The sequence below is a fragment of the Trematomus bernacchii genome, unplaced genomic scaffold, assembly GCF_902827165.1.
Source record: "Trematomus bernacchii unplaced genomic scaffold, fTreBer1.1, whole genome shotgun sequence".
Classification (NCBI taxonomy): Eukaryota; Metazoa; Chordata; class Actinopteri; order Perciformes; family Nototheniidae; genus Trematomus; species Trematomus bernacchii.
In genome coordinates, this window is record NW_022987714.1 from 2,119,126 (window position 1) to 2,136,557 (window position 17,432).

The 17,432-nt window shown below is 41.3% G+C and overlaps 1 protein-coding gene across 1 annotated transcript in view; it reads left to right on the forward strand.

The window, feature by feature from the left end:
* megf11 (multiple EGF-like-domains 11) overlaps window positions 1-17,432 on the forward strand; it is a 52,018-nt gene that overhangs the window by 19,596 nt on the left and 14,990 nt on the right. The window contains exons 5-10 of the mRNA XM_034141505.1: window positions 7,529-7,775; window positions 7,953-8,073; window positions 9,263-9,399; window positions 11,225-11,437; window positions 11,889-12,063; window positions 16,385-16,505. Coding sequence (XP_033997396.1) covers window positions 7,529-7,775; window positions 7,953-8,073; window positions 9,263-9,399; window positions 11,225-11,437; window positions 11,889-12,063; window positions 16,385-16,505 — 1,014 coding nt within the window. The remainder of the gene's footprint in view (window positions 1-7,528; window positions 7,776-7,952; window positions 8,074-9,262; window positions 9,400-11,224; window positions 11,438-11,888; window positions 12,064-16,384; window positions 16,506-17,432) is intronic.

The window sequence follows — 17,432 nt, forward strand, 5'->3', positions numbered from 1 at the left end:
GTCTGTTTAAGTGGACCAAGAACACATTTGAACTACTGTTTGTTAGTTTTATCTATCCATATCCATTGCTTATTGATATGTCTTTTAAGGTACAATGTAATCTTAATTGCTATCTAAAAAACATTGATATACATATTAAAGTACAATGTTTGCCTCTGAAATATAGAGTATAGAGTAGCATTACATTTAAATCTCAAAGTTTCTAAAAATGGTTTGTCAATGCAGTATTTAAGAAAATTGAGTCTGAATTGTGTAAACACACCACCGCAATCATTGATAAAATATTGCCCTGATGGTTGTTTGACTTTCTCATGATGGGGGTCCCCTATTGGCATTACATGAACGTGCATCTCCACCCTGGGACCGCACCCGTCCCCATCGACTGCTGCTGCCCCGTGGCACATTCTACTTCATCCTAATTACAATTAATAATTGAAAATAGGAAATCAATGTGTGCAAATTAAGCGTTGTAACAGTTGGCTTTATCGGTTTGACATTGTTTTTCGGGCGGCTTCCCCATTGCACGTGACTGAGTCGATGTTTCTTTTTTTGTTATGTCTGTGCTGCAGTACAATCGTGGCTTTATTTATACTCCAGTCACTGCGTTTCGCTATGTACTGTAGATAAACGTCCACCTCTGCTCTGATTGCTTTTGTGTTGTTGTCCTGTGGCAAGAGAGCAAAGGGTTTGTTTTCTGCAGGACAGGGTGAAGGGTAAATTATTAATTGGAAGGAGCAGTGGGCTGTGTAACAATTTGCTGATCCAGAAGCTTTCATGAGCCGTGTCAGGTTCTGTTGAACAAGTGACTGGTTTACTGCGCTGATGGCAAAGGCATCGCTCACAGCCTGCGCGCATTACTGCTCAACAAGCCCTGTTTTATTAGAAGTAGAAGGCGGCATCTCTCTTAAGTACTTGTTTTGAATAAAGCGTGGGGTTACCTGGCCTTGTCTGTGCTGGTGAACCCCCTGCCCTGTTAACCCTGTTAGAGCTGCAGAGGAGAGCCTGCCACCTGCACGGCTCTTATTGATCCGGGTTCACATCCTGAATTGGACTTAGACAAATGATCAGATTCTCCTCGGGATAAACAACCAGGATGGACTTTTTAATCAGTAATGTACCGTCTTCAAATAATGAAGTTATTCCCTCATTAGCTTGTGGTTCCAAATAGGCAACAGTCCGATCTTGTTATTTCTTATTGAACTGCGAGGTGGTACCAGGATGGAGTATATGGTGCATTGTGGTGAACAGTCAGAGCAGCAAACTCTGTTAAAAGAGTCTCTGTGTTGTGGGTTTGGCCCGGTGCTGCTCTTTCCCCCTGGGGGACTGTGAACACCCAGGGCTCGGATGAGATGAATTAGGGCAGGACAAACGACACGCCCAACAACAGGAGCTGCAGCGCGCTGTTATTCCAATTCAGCAGAAGTGTCCCCATGACTATTGGCAGTTTTTTTCTGTATATTTAGAAATTCATTTGTCAAGCTTACAGGGATGTATCTAAACTGTTTACTTGTCGTGTCTGGGTTTTTCTGAGGATTAATAAATAACAGTGTAATAGGTGTCAGCAGAACATGGAGCGGACAGTGGGACCTGCCTTGTAGCGTATTGGCAGCTTTTACAGCGGCAAGTTTAACAAAGCTGAGAGACATTTATCACTCCCTTTTACACAGCAATCATCACATTCCCTCAAGACGCTGGTACTGTACCAGGCCTGTCGTCTTTTCACTCTATTAGTCTGCGTCATTGAGTCTGGGAGCTGTGATGAATAGCTGGATGTTGAGTCGGGCTTTTATTGAATAACTCCCATTACAAATGGCTCATATTGACTGAAGAACTGAATATTACACATTCTTGTGTCAGCTAAATTGTAAGCACAATTGTTTCATTGTTCCTTTTTAGAATTAACATTTGTAAAAATCTGTAAAGAAAGCCTGTCTCTTCATGCCATTTTGATATACTGACTGGCCTGTATTAATTCTGGTCATGTGTAATTTGAAAATTCAGATCTGTCAAGGGAAAAAAATGAACAAAGCTTGTGGTACAAAGCGTGAATCAGACAATATGAAACTCGGAGGTGCACTCTTGTAAAGAGGAAATGCTGGAGACTCGTCAAGACAATGAGTCATGCGGCTTTGCTTTGCTACAAGCTCTGCTAAAGAGTAAGCAAGGAGGGGAAGGCTCTCAGGAGCATTTTGCCTTCTAATGTTTTGTATGGGTTGAGTTATTCCCTGAGTGTCAGAAGTGTGGGTTAATAATAGTTATGTGACAGTGAGGAACTCAGGCAGTGGGGAGTAAAGTTGGGCTGTGTGCCAAATTTTCCAAAAGCAGTAATGTGGTTTTCCTAGTTAAAGTTGGCAAAGCAGCAAACAAATGTCTGCACACACCTCCTTGAGCGGCCAGCGTTTACACCCATCCAGCCGTGACTGGAATGGAAGTCTGCTTTGCACTGCGTCCAGCTGAATAAATGAACTTGGTGTATTTTGAATGGGGAAAGATATTCTGCGTTTTAAAGAGCTTGACTCAGGCCCTCATTTCATATTTATCTTTGAGAGGCTTTCGGTGGCACAGACTCCCCCTCGGAGAGAACGGTGGCCAACATTTAGCTGAAGAGGCCAAGTTCAGGAGAACTTCAGAATCAAGTCAGCTGCAGAAAGTTGTTTGGTTTTAATCGTGTTGCAGCCAGCCCCAGATCATGCAGACTCTTGAGCACACTTCAAAGCTCCGCACCACCATGATGGCTCTCTCAGCCCATTCTTTGGACATCACCGTCAGAAGTTTACTATCTGCCGGTACCCCTCAACCTGATCTGTTTTGTTCCAGCCAAGGGGATTATACCCAGCACCTTGGGATGCAACCTCTCCCTGTGTGTGAGGTTATCCACTTTCCAGCTGTTATGTATATTATGAGCTCTGAGAGTCTGGGCTGAGTGTATGTGTCCTCTGGTTGGGCTGGCTGACCCGGGCCGGGACAGATAATGAGCGAGGTCGCAGCTTCTCTTGTTTCAGCCTTGAGTGATGGGATTCACCGCCTACACACACCACAACCCACAGGGGGGTCTTCATCGCCCCACACAATTGATCTGTACTCTCTAGAAGCTGAAACCTCCTTGCCACATGCTAGTTTCCTCTGCTGTTTCTCTCTGTTTTTGCCCGTGGCTCATCGTGAACTCTGACTCCTTAATCACAGTTAAATGCTGTGAGAGCTGGGAAGAGAGAGACTACTGGGTAAAGTTTGAGAACCTCTGTGTAGGAGAGAGACAGCGGGATAATGGGCTTTGCTCTCAATGTGCTGAGGCCTCTAACTGGAAGCTAAAGGAGGTTTAAAACTTAAAATGGTAACATTTGTTGAGCTCCTAAGCGCCAGAAAAAGCCTGCAAATTAAGCGTTAGATAGATTTTGGTTTATTTCTGTTTTCCTCTGCCGCTCTGGGTATTTTTTGTTAATGACATCATATTTTGAGTTATACATGTAGGCATATAAAAACACTCTTAATGTGGTCAAGATTTGAAGCTGAAACCAGAGGTGATGATGCCTCCAGTTATTTAGGCACTGCCTGTTTTTGTGCAGCGCTGAGCGAGCACTGTTGAGCTGAGGGAGCTCTGATGAGTGCTTATAGAGTGCTAAACCAAGTTGCAGCTAAACTGCTCATCCATTACCTCGGCCGCCCGCACACCCCTCAGATTTAATGTGCCAGGGTCGTTTGCGTGGCAGCAGCTCAACCTTCAGGGAACTCATTCATGCCGGACTGGAGGCCAGAAGCACATTAGATCAAATCAATGTGATCCCTGTAATGTGGCCTCTAGTCTGCCTGACCACAGAAGCAATACAGCACTAGCCCAGCGTTTCAGGACCCCCATCGGGGCAGACCTGTCTGTATCAGGGTAGGCCTGATCATCTTCCTGCTGTGCACCTGGAAAAACAAGCTTCAGTGCCGACTATGAAACAGGGTTCATTAAGCTCCCGCTCTGGCTGATCACAGCTCTGGCAAAGCGAGCATACAAGGAGGGAACGTTATGTCTCTACATTTTCAACTGAGCCTGCTATGATGCAAGAATCAATAGTGAAATATTCGGCGTCCTGGATGATTTGCCGGCCCGGATCTGATCTCAAGCTGAGCTTTTATACCAGGCAATACTGCTGCTGCTAGAAATAAGGACATACCAATCATTTAAATCAACACTAGATACTCTAAAGAACAATTACCCTGGTGCGAGTGAAGACTGCCTACTACCCTCGCTCAGGGCCCATTGCTCTTCACATAAAAGCTGCTTGAATGTGGGGGTGCCACTTAGTAGTTTGACTGAGCTATTTACATTAACCCATGTAAAGTAGCTAGGTTGTATAGCTTAACCAATGTTCCTGCCAATATCATAATACAGCCTGGGAAGACCAATTTTCTTTTTAATTGTTAATGAGGAATGGCACCTATGGGGTCTGCATCACAGAGGATTAGTATTGTCTCTCCCACCAAATTAAAGCTTTCTGCACTTAGACTCCAAGTTCAATATTAGTCTGTTTAGAGAAAATGAAGTTTGGAAAAAAAAATGTGTTTGTCACCAAAGCTACAAGGGTTAAGATTTTTTTCCCACTTCCCGTTTTGACAGCTAATGTTGCAGCTCAGAAAGGTGTTAAAACATCGGTAACAAAGCGTTCCTCGTTAATCCCAGGGAGGTGTGAACAGCTTGCACATTTGCTTCCCTTTTTGCAGATTAAATGCAGGTTTTTTTTCATGTCTTTCTTTATCAGTAAACCTTACACATAGTCATTTATATCAGGGTCACATCTTCAACAATTTGTGAGTGACAGAACTACATTTTAATTTTGCACTTGTTTGATCATTTCTACTTGATGGTTATGCAGATTTTTAGTCACTTCACACACCAAGAATAAGATAAAGCACACGAAGCAGCATTAATATGCAAATTGAATCTAATGATTGATGTCTAATGTCGGTAAGGCTGCTTGTTTCACTGGAAGTTAACCCAACTCCACACAATTTTCAGCCTTTTAACATTTTGTTATGACTTGTTTTACCATATGTTTGATTGTAATTGTAATGATAAGTAGATTAATTGATAAATGCAACTATTTTGTTAAAGGTAGGGTAGGTAAGTTTGAGAAACCGGCTCGAGATCGCTAGAATTTGAAAATACACAACCGGAGAAAATCTGCCACTTCCTTATAGAGCCCCTCCTCCAACGCACACGAACGCGCACATGACCAATGAGGGCACGAGATAAGTTTGTGCACAGATGGAAGGCTGACAGGCAGGTAGGCCATCCAGTTATTTTAGCCGGGCCGGCTAAAATGATTGGTCGTACTTTTTACAGTACTACGGCTTCCACAGATGACATTTTTTAATGGATTTTTTGTCAAAGCACTTAAGATATTCATTGCTATCGGGATGTTAAGAGCATTCCATGGAATATAACAAAAAGTGTATCTCGAGCCGGTTTCTCAAACTTACCTACCCTACCTTTAATTTAAAAAAAAACGGTGTTAACCTGAATTGCTTTGTGTTTGAAACGTTTCAATCTTTTTTTCACATTTTATACACCACACTGGAAAAAATGCTGCTCCAAAAACATGTTAAACAATAATGAAAACAAGCTGTTTTCACTTGAAATAAGCACAAAAATCTGCCAATAGAACAAGTGACATTTTGCTTTGTAAGATTTCTTGAAATAAGATGGGATATTTAGATAAATGAGATCTTGTAATTAGCTGGGAGAACTCATTTTGAACTATATTTTACCAGAATCAGGAAATGTTTAGTTACAATATAAGCCGCAAATGCTCAAACGTGTTCTGTTTTCTGATGTCAGTTGCTGACAGTTGTTCTAATACATTTGTAAAAAAAAATGTGTTTCATCTGAGATACAACTCAAAATAAGATTTGTTGACTTATCAAGATGATGCATTGTCCAAAAACAAGACCTGATATCTCACTGCAGTGTTACTTCTGAAGTTGTCTTATATCAGGTGTAAAGACATGACTAGATATTAGACAGATATACTTGACAATATTTCAAGTGTTTGTAGTGCAAATCATGATCAATTAATCAAGACAGAAATAAGCCCAACAATTATCAAGTTCTAGACTTCTTTTTTTTCAACAAACTACTTTGGCTTAACCGGTTTTATGTTAATTAGCTAAAGTGACCTGCGAATGTAGGAAAGCATTTGAGAGATCTATCTCAGTCTAACTTTGGTTCAAAGACGTAAAACAGGACAGAAAATCGAGTATGTAAAAATCCTTTGTTTTATTATCTTTTATATTGTTTTTATAGACAGATCCAATGCTTACCAGTTTGCAAAGCCACTGAACTGTTTATCCTGCGTGATGTTTTTCCAGTCAGAAGCACTCTTTCATAACTTCTCTTAATCTGTCGGGTTACAATTTGATGAATGTTTTGGGAGAATATTGGCAGGTGATGTACTTTTTTTACTGCAGTGTTTGTTGCTGGCTGTAGATATTTGTTTCAAAGAAGCTTTGCACATATACCGGAGGAGTGTTTTAAGATTTGAAACAGAACCTCACTGAAGTCTCATTTAGATTTCTGGCTCAGCTTCTCTCTGTGTGGAGCGAAGCATGTTCTTCCTGTGTTTGTGTGTACATTTCTGTGAAAGTGTGATTGTGGTATGATGTCAGATCTGTGATGGATAGCAACATGTTCCTCTGCTTTTCGCTTAGTGCGTGCATGGATACACTCCTGATTTATATGACCCTGAGCAGGAATACAGACAGTAAATGGATTTAATGGATACAGCTTGTAATATTCAATATTTATTCAATACTTTTTAAAAACCAACAATTCATACTATCCACTTTTTTTACTTCACATTTCCTGTGGCTCTCAGCCTAAAGCCATTGTTTTGTTATTCGTTTTTAATCTCGATGATTTTGGATGGCTTAAATAGCTGGACACTGCAACTTCTAGCAAATACTCAAACAGGAGAATTCAGTGTATTTGTTGATGCACTAGTGTGTATTTAACTACAGCAGCACAATGGTGAATGTGGGATTGACTCAAAATAAACTACAGAGCCCATGTTCTTGGTAATGAAGAAACATATTTCCCAGTGCAGCAGTGGGGCTCATCGATGTGTTTATAATAGTTTTTTGCTCTAGCATTTGAGCACAGAGGAAAAGTTACAACATGCTTTAAATTCAAATACAGTATAGTTATAATCAATTCATTAGTGGCATATCTTGACTGAACAAATAATACAAATGTCATACCATATGAAAAAAATAAGCATGAGCTGAATATGAATGTCAACAGTCACAAGCGTATTGAAAACTGTCTGAAAGTTTTCACAGGGATAAATAATGTGTTGTGTAGTGTGTACTTTTCCAAAACATTCACTATTAATGTATGACTATTACTACATGTACTTCATTTATGAGTAATTATTAATTGCTTGCATTACAGGACTTCAACATTTTCCCGAGAATAATTGCGGGGAAATAATCCTCTTTTGTTTTGTCGCTCAGCTCTGTCTGATGCCACTTCTCTGTGTGTCTGCAGGCTGTGAGAGTGACTACTGGGGACCTCATTGCAGTAGTCGGTGCCAGTGCCAGAATGGAGCTAAGTGTAACCCCATCACAGGTGCCTGTGTCTGCACTGATGGGTACCAGGGATGGCGATGTGAGGAGTTCTGTGAGCACGGCTACTACGGCAAGGCCTGCCAACTTCCCTGCCAGTGTCTCAACGGTGCCACCTGCAACCACGAGACAGGAGAGTGCATCTGTGCACCGGGCTACTCGGGGGCTTTGTGAGTACCAGCAACATATTTATTCCTTTGCAACTCTCTCTTTGGTGTCTACAAAATAAATGTTAATGCTGCGTTTGTTGTTTGTCTGAGCGTGCTTTGTTGATACAAAGAACTGCAGAGATACAAAGAACCCAAGTTTTGTGTCTGAGTTGTTTGACTTTTGACATGTGGTGACAGCTGTGGAGAGCGCTGCCCCTCCGGTAGTCACGGGCCTCAGTGTGAGCAGCGCTGCCCCTGTCAGAACGGAGGAATGTGCCACCACATCACTGGAGACTGTTCCTGCCCCACCGGCTGGACGGTAGGTCACACCAGTTAAGGTGGGAGGGCAATATGTAAAAAGAAAAGAAACTAAATGTTGTTGGTGTTCCTGGAAAAAAAACGTTTATAACTCTTTACTGCAGAGACTGACATGTTGAGAACATGGACCTCAGGATCAATAGGTTGTGTTCAATTATAAATGAGAACGTGGGATTCTCTACTCCCTGCAAGAGAAAAAATAATTGGAGTGCCTGGTGGGGAGGTTGTGCTTGCTTTCTCATACCACAGATCAAAGAGTCATGTCAAGTGAACATGGCCACCCACAGTCAACAATATAGAGTGTTACTTTAGGGACGTCCCACTGGCCAAGTGTTTTAAGGCAACAATCCCGGTTGGATTACAGCTGGGATCCTTTGTTGCATGACATCTTGCTTGCACTCTCCCAGCATGTCGTTTCCACTGTAAACTATTGAATAAATGCAATCAAGAAAAATCAAAACCTTTTAAAAAGAATTGAATGCATTAAAAAAGCAATACCTAGATTTGTAGCTTTCCTTCGAATAAGCAGAGGAAGATAAATTCTTCTTTTGTGCTATAAATGGTTGTCTTTATGTATCGTGATGTCATATATTTTCTGGAAATTCAATTGAGAAAACTGATTGCATATGAAATAACCAGATATGAAAGTGGGTTTTCGGCTAATGTAGAGAATTAAGTACCTTACCAATTGAGGTACTTCATCACATTTATTCCAACTTTTTTTCTTTTAAATCCAATTTTGCTGTAGAGCCTTCCTGCTCATCGATGTGCAAACAGCCCACATTACCTAAAGCAAGCACAGATTTAAAGGGGCAGACACCATAATATAAACTGTATCATAAAAAGTCTGATTAATATTTGTTCATGCTTTTTATCGTCCTCTTATCCAACCCCACTGATTAAATCAGTAATTTGCCTAAAGAGACTATTGTTTGTTAATTAGTAAATTAAAATAAAAAATCTCCAATGCCGGTGTAAATGTCCGTCCATCAGTTTAGACGGTGTTGTCAATTTATGTTATGTCTTTAATGTTTTACTATATTTTATAAATAGCAGGATATAAGGATATGGCAGGAACATTAACAATATGTCTAAACTGTCCAAAAATCAGTAATAGTTGAGGGCTTTCAGTCCAGACAAAGTAGTGAGGGATGTATTTCATATGGTTCTTTGCCGTCTGTTTTTCAAAGGGTTCAGTTTGTGCCCAGCCGTGTCCTCTAGGCAAGTACGGCATGAACTGCAGCAAAGACTGTTCCTGTCGTAATGGAGGGCTGTGCGACCACGTCACGGGGCAGTGCCAGTGCGCAGCGGGCTTCAGCGGACGCAGGTACGCAGCTCATACCTCTGCCAGACAGACTGCTGAAATATTGCACATAAAAGCCTTTTGTGAAGTACAAACTTTTGTACTCCTACTTTGAAAATAGGTCAGACAATGGCATGATTTATTGATATAAGTACTTAATGCAAAGGATGGTTTCATGCCGACAGTTAAACAGTCACTCATTGACCTATTCTCTTTGTTGACGTACCAATGAGGCACAAACCTGGCCGTTCTTTAGAAAGACAAAGAAATTGCAAGAAGAATATCACAGTCATGAGAAAGAGGCATGTATTAATGCCTATTAGTCCATTTGAAGGAGGATTGTAAGCTTTTAATGGGGATGTTTATGTTTAATTAATCTTATACTCCATGCTTGCCTGCAAGGTTTCATGTCTTAAGCCTTCATCCTCTTCCACTCCCAGCCTGACCATTGATCTCACCATGAGCTACATGCTGTTTTGATTCTGCTCATTAATTATAAGTAATGGGCTTATATTAAGGTCTCATTGAAATCCACAGATCTTTTTAGTTCCCCCTGCCTGCCAGACTAGCCCAGAGCAGCGCAGGTTTATTAGTTCAGCTAAAGCAATTGTCTCTTGGATGGAAACACTTCCTCGACAGGACCTTTACTTTCCTTTATTATTTTGCTAAATTGCCCTCATTCATTTTGTCAGTGGCAGGTGAATTAACCTGCCAGGAATAATCTGAGATTGTGTTAGCCCCCCACCCTCTCTTGTCTAGTTTAATAATACCATTGTCCCCGGATAAAACTAAAGCTCGGGGTAATTTAAACATGAACATAACTCGCCCATTTTGTAATGCAATTGAGCTATTTGTAATAGCTTTGTTAGACTCTTGAGATTGCAACTCCACCAGGATTGTATAGTTAAGTCAGTATATTTAAGTGAAGACAAAACTTCAGTTCTTCATGTGGAGAAACTCATTGACTCTGTTCATGACGTTTAAGTCTTGTCCGACTAATGTTGAACATTCCTGGCTGCTGACGGCAAGGAGCTCCTTCTCGGGCTTCCCTGTTATGTACTCGCTCAAATTAAGCTGTGTCAGTTTTGTGTTTCCAAAAATGCTTTTAGATCAAATATTCATAATTAAAATTTGGAAATATAAATACTATAATGTTTTATAAATTACAGTAGTAGCGGATACATGTAATTCCTTAATCAAATAGCCACTATTTTGAAATACATTTTTAAGAAAGTGTTCAGTTACAGTTATCATTCATTCTTTCCCTTCAAAACATTTTGTAGATGTTAGAACAATAACAAATGTATCCTAAATGGGATATCATATGTTTAGTCCATTTTAACATTTAAGTTGTGATAAGATGCAAGTTGTAGATTGTGCAGCAGTAAGAGCAGTGTTGGTATAACAAAAGCGGCAATAACACCACAACTAATATTACATTTGATTCATCATGTCTTTCACCTTGTCTCTTGAATTATATATAAAATATGTACCTTGGCTAGCAACTGTTGCTTCTTCCCCTGTTGACTAATCCTTTAGTTAGCTTATTGATTAATTGCAGTGCATGTGAAAAAAATGTAGTCCAAGGGGATGTCAGACTAAACATGACTTGTTTTGTCTGACCAACAGTGGCAAAAAGTATATGCTATATCATTTTTAAAATAGAACCATCAAGTAAAGCATATAACCAAATCCTTTTGTATCCGATTGCTTTTGATTCATTTGATGCTGTCAATCAACTATTTCATTAATCAACCTTTTTCTTTTAACCTTGATTCTACTAACCACAATTCACTGTAATTGTTTATAATCTACTTTTAGAGCAGTGATTTTAATGTGTTCCTTACAGGTGCCAGGATGACTGTCCTGTGGGCACCTTTGGTCCGCAGTGTAACCAGAGGTGCGAGTGTCAGAACGGAGCCAAATGTCACCATATCAATGGAGCCTGTCTGTGTGAAACTGGCTTTAAAGGCCCTAATTGCCAAGAGAGATTCTGTCCTCCGGGCCTCTACGGCCTCATCTGTGACAAGTACTGCCCCTGTAATACCACCAACACTGTGAGGTAAGAGAGACATCACTGCAAGGCATCACACTCTGACCAAGCACTGAAATGAAGACCTTTATGAATTAAGACTTCTCCAACTCAATTTTGCGTCTTCTTAGCTCTCATTTTGAAGTCTGGACACCTCTTAGCCATGTCATCCAGTTAGCTTTTAATCGCGTCCTTTGCTTCATTCATAATTTCTCAGCAGCATTCATAGTTAATGCAATGTTAATGCTCTGATTCCGGCTGGAGTTGGGCGCCGACCGTAGAAGTCATTACAGAAAGAGGGAGAAAGCGGACACCTCATCTATATGGAACAAGCACGTAGACTCAAAGATGGATGAAATGCTGCTGGGGCATACTTCATAATTTGACCCTGCTGAGGATGGAAGTGTTGATACTCTACGAGCTGAAACTTTGCCTCACACTTCCTGTGGTTGTCCCATCTTTCTTTCTCATTATGTTGTAGCTGCCACCCGCTCTCTGGTGAATGCACCTGCTCTGCGGGATGGACAGGGCTTTACTGTAATGAGACCTGCTCTCCGGGATACTTCGGAGAGGGATGCATGTCGCCTTGTAGCTGCACCAACGGTGCCGACTGCCATCCTGTCATAGGCACCTGTATCTGTGCCCCTGGGTTCATGGTGAGTGGCATATTTCCTCATTGCTATTTAATTATACCAAGGTCATTGGCCTCTGTCCCAGGAAGGTTTTATTGTTATTTTAGATGTTTTATTGTTATATAATTCAACCTTTAATTTGTCTCATGACATATAAATGACCTTTTGGAGACTGACAACATCTGAAGAAGCTTAGCATAATTATTTACAAAAATGTAGCAAATGTTTACTGAAGGGAAAAAGAGTTGGGCAAAGGAGAAAGAAAAGAAAAAGATATAACTTAAAATGTATTAAAACACATTGACAAGAAGGAATAGAGGAAAAATCAATACACAAAATTATTAACTAAATGTTATTAACTAAATGTGACTTATTATTATGACTTCCTTATATTACAAGTTGTAATTATATTGTTGGTTATGCTAATTGTTCATAAAACTGCCATAGGTTAATTGGCATTGTAACTTTGCTTGTTGTTACCTTATACTTACATCCTTAGTTTCATTTAATAATAAAGGTAAAAGCAGGTCTGTGTTGTGTCTATAATATAGCTCTTTATTGATAAGGTTGTTGCTATGATTTATATTTCATGTTATTTGTGGCCGTATTAAAATGTTTGCGTCATTGTGGTCGTAATGCTCTGGAAGTGGTCCCGGTATTACTTTAGAGGCTTTTTGTACGCAGGCAGGCACAAGCAAGGTGAGATATTTTATTATTGCCTTATTATGGATGTGCTGTTCATGAGAAATTCTAAATGAATCATTCTCTGGTCCAGCCTTTTAGCAGACATTAATGATCAGTCGTGTGTATTTTACAAAAAAAGTTTATACGCCTAAACTTGTGGCATCAGAGAGACAAGTCGAGATATACCTAACAACTATATTCCTGCACCAATTGGGAGAAAATTGAAACTTTGACCTATATACCTTTCCATTTTAGCAGTTTTTGTGCAGCCATTGTATCCCTTTTTACAACTGTCCAATTAGTTGGGCAACTTCAATCAGTTTTCCTATTGTATTTCTCGTCCGGCAATCTGGAGTTACAGAGCAACAAAGACAGAGAAGGTACATTTCTGCCAACATTACATTTCAGTGGAAATTGCCTGTGTCTTACAGCGGGCCACTGTGGTGAATTGAGCTGCCGAGCGGGGCCGCAGACTGTGTCTTAATTTGCTCCACCTGTTCTCTTTGGCGGCTGCTGGGAAGGGCTGCCAGATCCATTAAACAGACCTAGAGGGCAGGAGCTGGATAGGAAAGGAGGCAGTCAGATGGGAACAGACACACATCATATGGTGGATTGGTGTGTTTGTGTGTGTGTGTGTAGGAGTGAGGGAGGGATACTGTGATGAGCTGCTGCTGCTTTATTAGAAAGTTAGAGCTAAGAATATTTGTCTTACCTGCATGTTTAACTGTGTGACACCTGATCATTATCACGCAGTGGAGCTTTTTAAACATGATTGATGATGGAGTTGGGGTTGTGATTGCTGGGAGAGTCACTTCCTCAGGGGACCGCCGATAGGACTTGCTGCATCTTTGTTCTGGAGTCCCATCGGGGGACAAACCAAGCAAAGTGTTGGAGCAGACCGAGCTCCTGCACGCTTGATTTAGCTCTAGTAATTGGACATGCTCTTTTTGACTTGGACAAAGTGATTACATGTTACCTATTCAGGCATTGTCCCTTGCAATCTATAGCAGATACTCGAAGCAACCATTTTTCTCCCAAATATGTCTGCAGTTTTCTACAGATTTGGTTGATACTGCTGTTTCTGAAATATGAACGCATTAGGAATGGATTCCTGTCTGCCTTTGTAGGTGGCGAAAACAAATCATTTTCCTATCTCTCAGGGCTTTCCAGCCTCATCAAAAGGTTCAGAGGTTCATTTTCTGTCTTGCTGCATGAATTTTAAACTGCAGTCACTCATCCAGCAGTTAGATGGACTGCTAAGGAGTGAGACTGATTGGTAATTAGTGGTGCCATTTGCATCTAGTCTCAATGGGTACCAGGCTGATCAATGTTGTGTCAGTGAGAGGCTTTCTGGAAAAAGTGCTCTTCAATTACATTAAGATACTAATAGGTATGAATTTAGTGCCTTGGCCAAGGACGACCTGGCTGCCTCTCAGCGGCCTAGGTCTGGTTGCAGCCTCCACTGGATGTGTAGTTACGTAAGGTCCTGCTGCTCTCATGCGATGGACTGACAGCCCGTGTATTAATAATGATTCTCCACATACAGACTTCTATCCTTCGCCGCTCAGAAGGAATATGAATCAGTCGACTAATGAGAGGGCTGCTGAGAGCAGACCAACCACTGCTCTCTGCGCCATGTGGGTGAACCCAAGTGGAATCGGACGCAGCCGAGGATGCAGCAAAATCCATGTGGTCATTTGTGGCGGCATGACGTTTTATCCATGAGTCCAGTCACCAGTAAATTGCCTGCGCTCTGAAGACAGGTTGAACCCCCCCCCCCCCCCCCCCCCCCCCTCCGGCCCCCACTGACTGGTCGAACTCGTCTCCACACTTAACAACTGTAACTGAACTGCTATTGTTAGCAGTCTTGAAGCTGTCATTTTCAACAGAACAAAGGTTATTGCAACCGATTGATACATTTTCTATTCACAGACAGGCGCTTTTATGTGCTGTTCGGGGAGAAGAGATGTTTTAAGATGTGTGTTCTGCCCCTGGCGTCCACTGGCACATCTTCTCCTGACTCCTGTTTAAAACTGAGTTCAAAATGATAATGAGAGCAGTGAGCAGCCAGCAGTCCCCCAGTGCTCTGGTGAGCAAAGCAAGAGCCACTCAGGCCTCCTCTGGGCCACTAATTGGAACTCTAAATCATTGTGTCACCTGTCACTCAAGGCAGGCTGTGAAAGGCAGGCTGTGGGAATCCATAGACTGTCTGTGATCTCCAGCTTAGGGAGGGACGAGACGAGTGAAGGTGGGCTGTGCTCGGCTTTTAAAGCAGAGAAATTCTAATGACGGCGAGCTGCAGAGGACAGGGGAAGAGCACTGCATGTCCTTTACCAGAATAGTTCACCCTTATGCAACGGTAAGGGGCTTAAAGGCTGCGCCAACATGGCTGCCGATCTTCCATCAGTGTGGTTATTGATTGAAGATTGAGAGTTGGCTGCAGTCTCCAGGATCCTGCTGTTCCCCTGTTCTTCCTGTTCACCACCTTGGGCTTTATTTGTTTGGTTTTTGCTCTTCCTCACTTTGGTGTCGACTTTCTTTTATGTACTGTTGGCCGGATGTAGACAACCATGCTTGTTTTGATATTCATGGTGTGGCCAGCTGCTTCAGCACTGGTGTGTTTACAGTATTCTTCTCTGATCCCAAACGATTTTGTGCTTGTGCCTCCACCAACCTGTAGTCTATAATTTGCGGAGAAGGACATGATAACCACATGCTGACAGTGGTGTGAAGAATGGTTCTCTGGTCTTGAGAACTGCATAACTTCACCCTTGATTTTAATTCTTCTTGATGGTCCCACTCCCTCGGGTTAACAGAATCCTAAAAGCAGTATTCACATTTTTTGTTGCATCTTCCAAAAGGCATTGGAATCAGAAATTAGAATTTAGAATACTTTTATCAGAGAGGAAATGTACAATGTGACAGCAAAAGTAAATACTAATTAAGATTCATGCATAAAATATTAGCGATATAAATTACACAAATTACACCCAGTAGTAGTCGTAGTAAGTAAGTACTCATCGAGGTGGAGAACAATAAGTACAGTAGCAGTATTATTTAATAAATAAGTGTAGCATGTAGAAGTAGTGTGATTCAAAGCCAGAACAACATGGTTGTTTTAACTATTTAAGAAACACTTGTATGAACTAATGGCAGGTGGACAAAAGGGTGGGTTTAGTAGGAGTCTGGATTTTCTTGCTTTAGAGTCCTGTCAGACTCCCTGCTGATGGAAATGGAGACCCCCCCCCCCCATGAGACAAACCATAAGGGGAATATATATGGAGTGAGAAGTGGAGAGATGGGACGTATTATGGTTTCCTAAAAGCAGAGCGTGGCTGGAGTAGGTGCAGTCTGAATACATCGAGCATAATTGGAAGCTGTGAGGCGACAGCTTCAGGGGGGCCTTCCTCTTGAACTTCACTCACCATCATAAATCAATTCAGATTTACAGTTGCTTTGCTCCTCATTTTGTCTACTGGTGGTACAGTATGACTGGTCTAAATAAACAGTTTAGTAAGCTATGAATAAGTGCCGGAAACCTTTCCTGTTTTTCTGTCTGCCTCTATTCATACTTTATTACTCCTATTTCTGGTCTGCCAGAGTCAGCATTTAATGCCGTGCGGATTCTTTGCCTCATGACTTTGCATTATTTCTACCTCAGGGTGAGGACTGTGCTACAATGTGTCCTCCGGGTCTATATGGGCCGAGCTGCATGTCCACCTGCTCCTGCCACAACCACGCACCGTGCTCTCCATTCGATGGCTCCTGTATCTGCAGGGAAGGTACAGTATAATGGACTCATTGTAAAGGGTTAAGAGCACCTCCTGAGCTTTATTAGATATGCTACACTGACTACACCTTTTACACCTTCACATCTTCACGGATGAACACTTGCACACTTACAGAGTTAGTACTGATCTTTTTGCGCTCTGTGCTTGAGAATGTATGACTCAAATCATAAAGGATGTTGTTTTTGTATACATAATGACTTATGCACCGGCAAATTACCCTGCCCTTTAATAATACCCTGCTTGAAAAAATACATTGGAGTTCCCACTTCCACTTACAAATTCCATTGTAATGGCTATACCTTTAACTTAAATATAACCTACATTTGTTTCCTTTATTTAATAAAATAAGACCTGCTATTACTCTGTATAGTATCAAAAATAGTTAGGTAGTTCGTTATAGTAAACAATCTTTAAAGTTATCTTCTCTGCACAAATCATTTGGGAAAATGTAAAAAACTTTAAAAAAAAAAGGTGAAGGCCTCACTGCTGAAAGTTCAATCGTGTTTACACTTGCCAAAGAAACATACTTTTTTCACGGGCAGCCAAGTTTTTGTTTAAATTTGGCGTCTAAAATGCTCCGAGGTCCACAGTTGATTTCCGACCTATAGAACCCAGCACAGGTCTTAATTTTGACCTGTTGTAGGCACTGCAGAAAAACTTCAAAGTCAGTAATTCTGTTATTACATTACATTACATGTCATTTGTTAGACGCTTTTATCCAAAGCGACTTGCATACATTCAGTACTGTGGACAATCCCCACAGTTTGGGGTGAAGTGTCTTGCCCAGGGACACAACAACATGCTGACTGCAGTGGGACTCAAACTTGCTATCCCCTGATTCGAAGTCCAGCACACTATCCACTGAGCCACAGCCTCCCTATGTTATGAAGATGAATGTCTGTACACACATTGTATTAG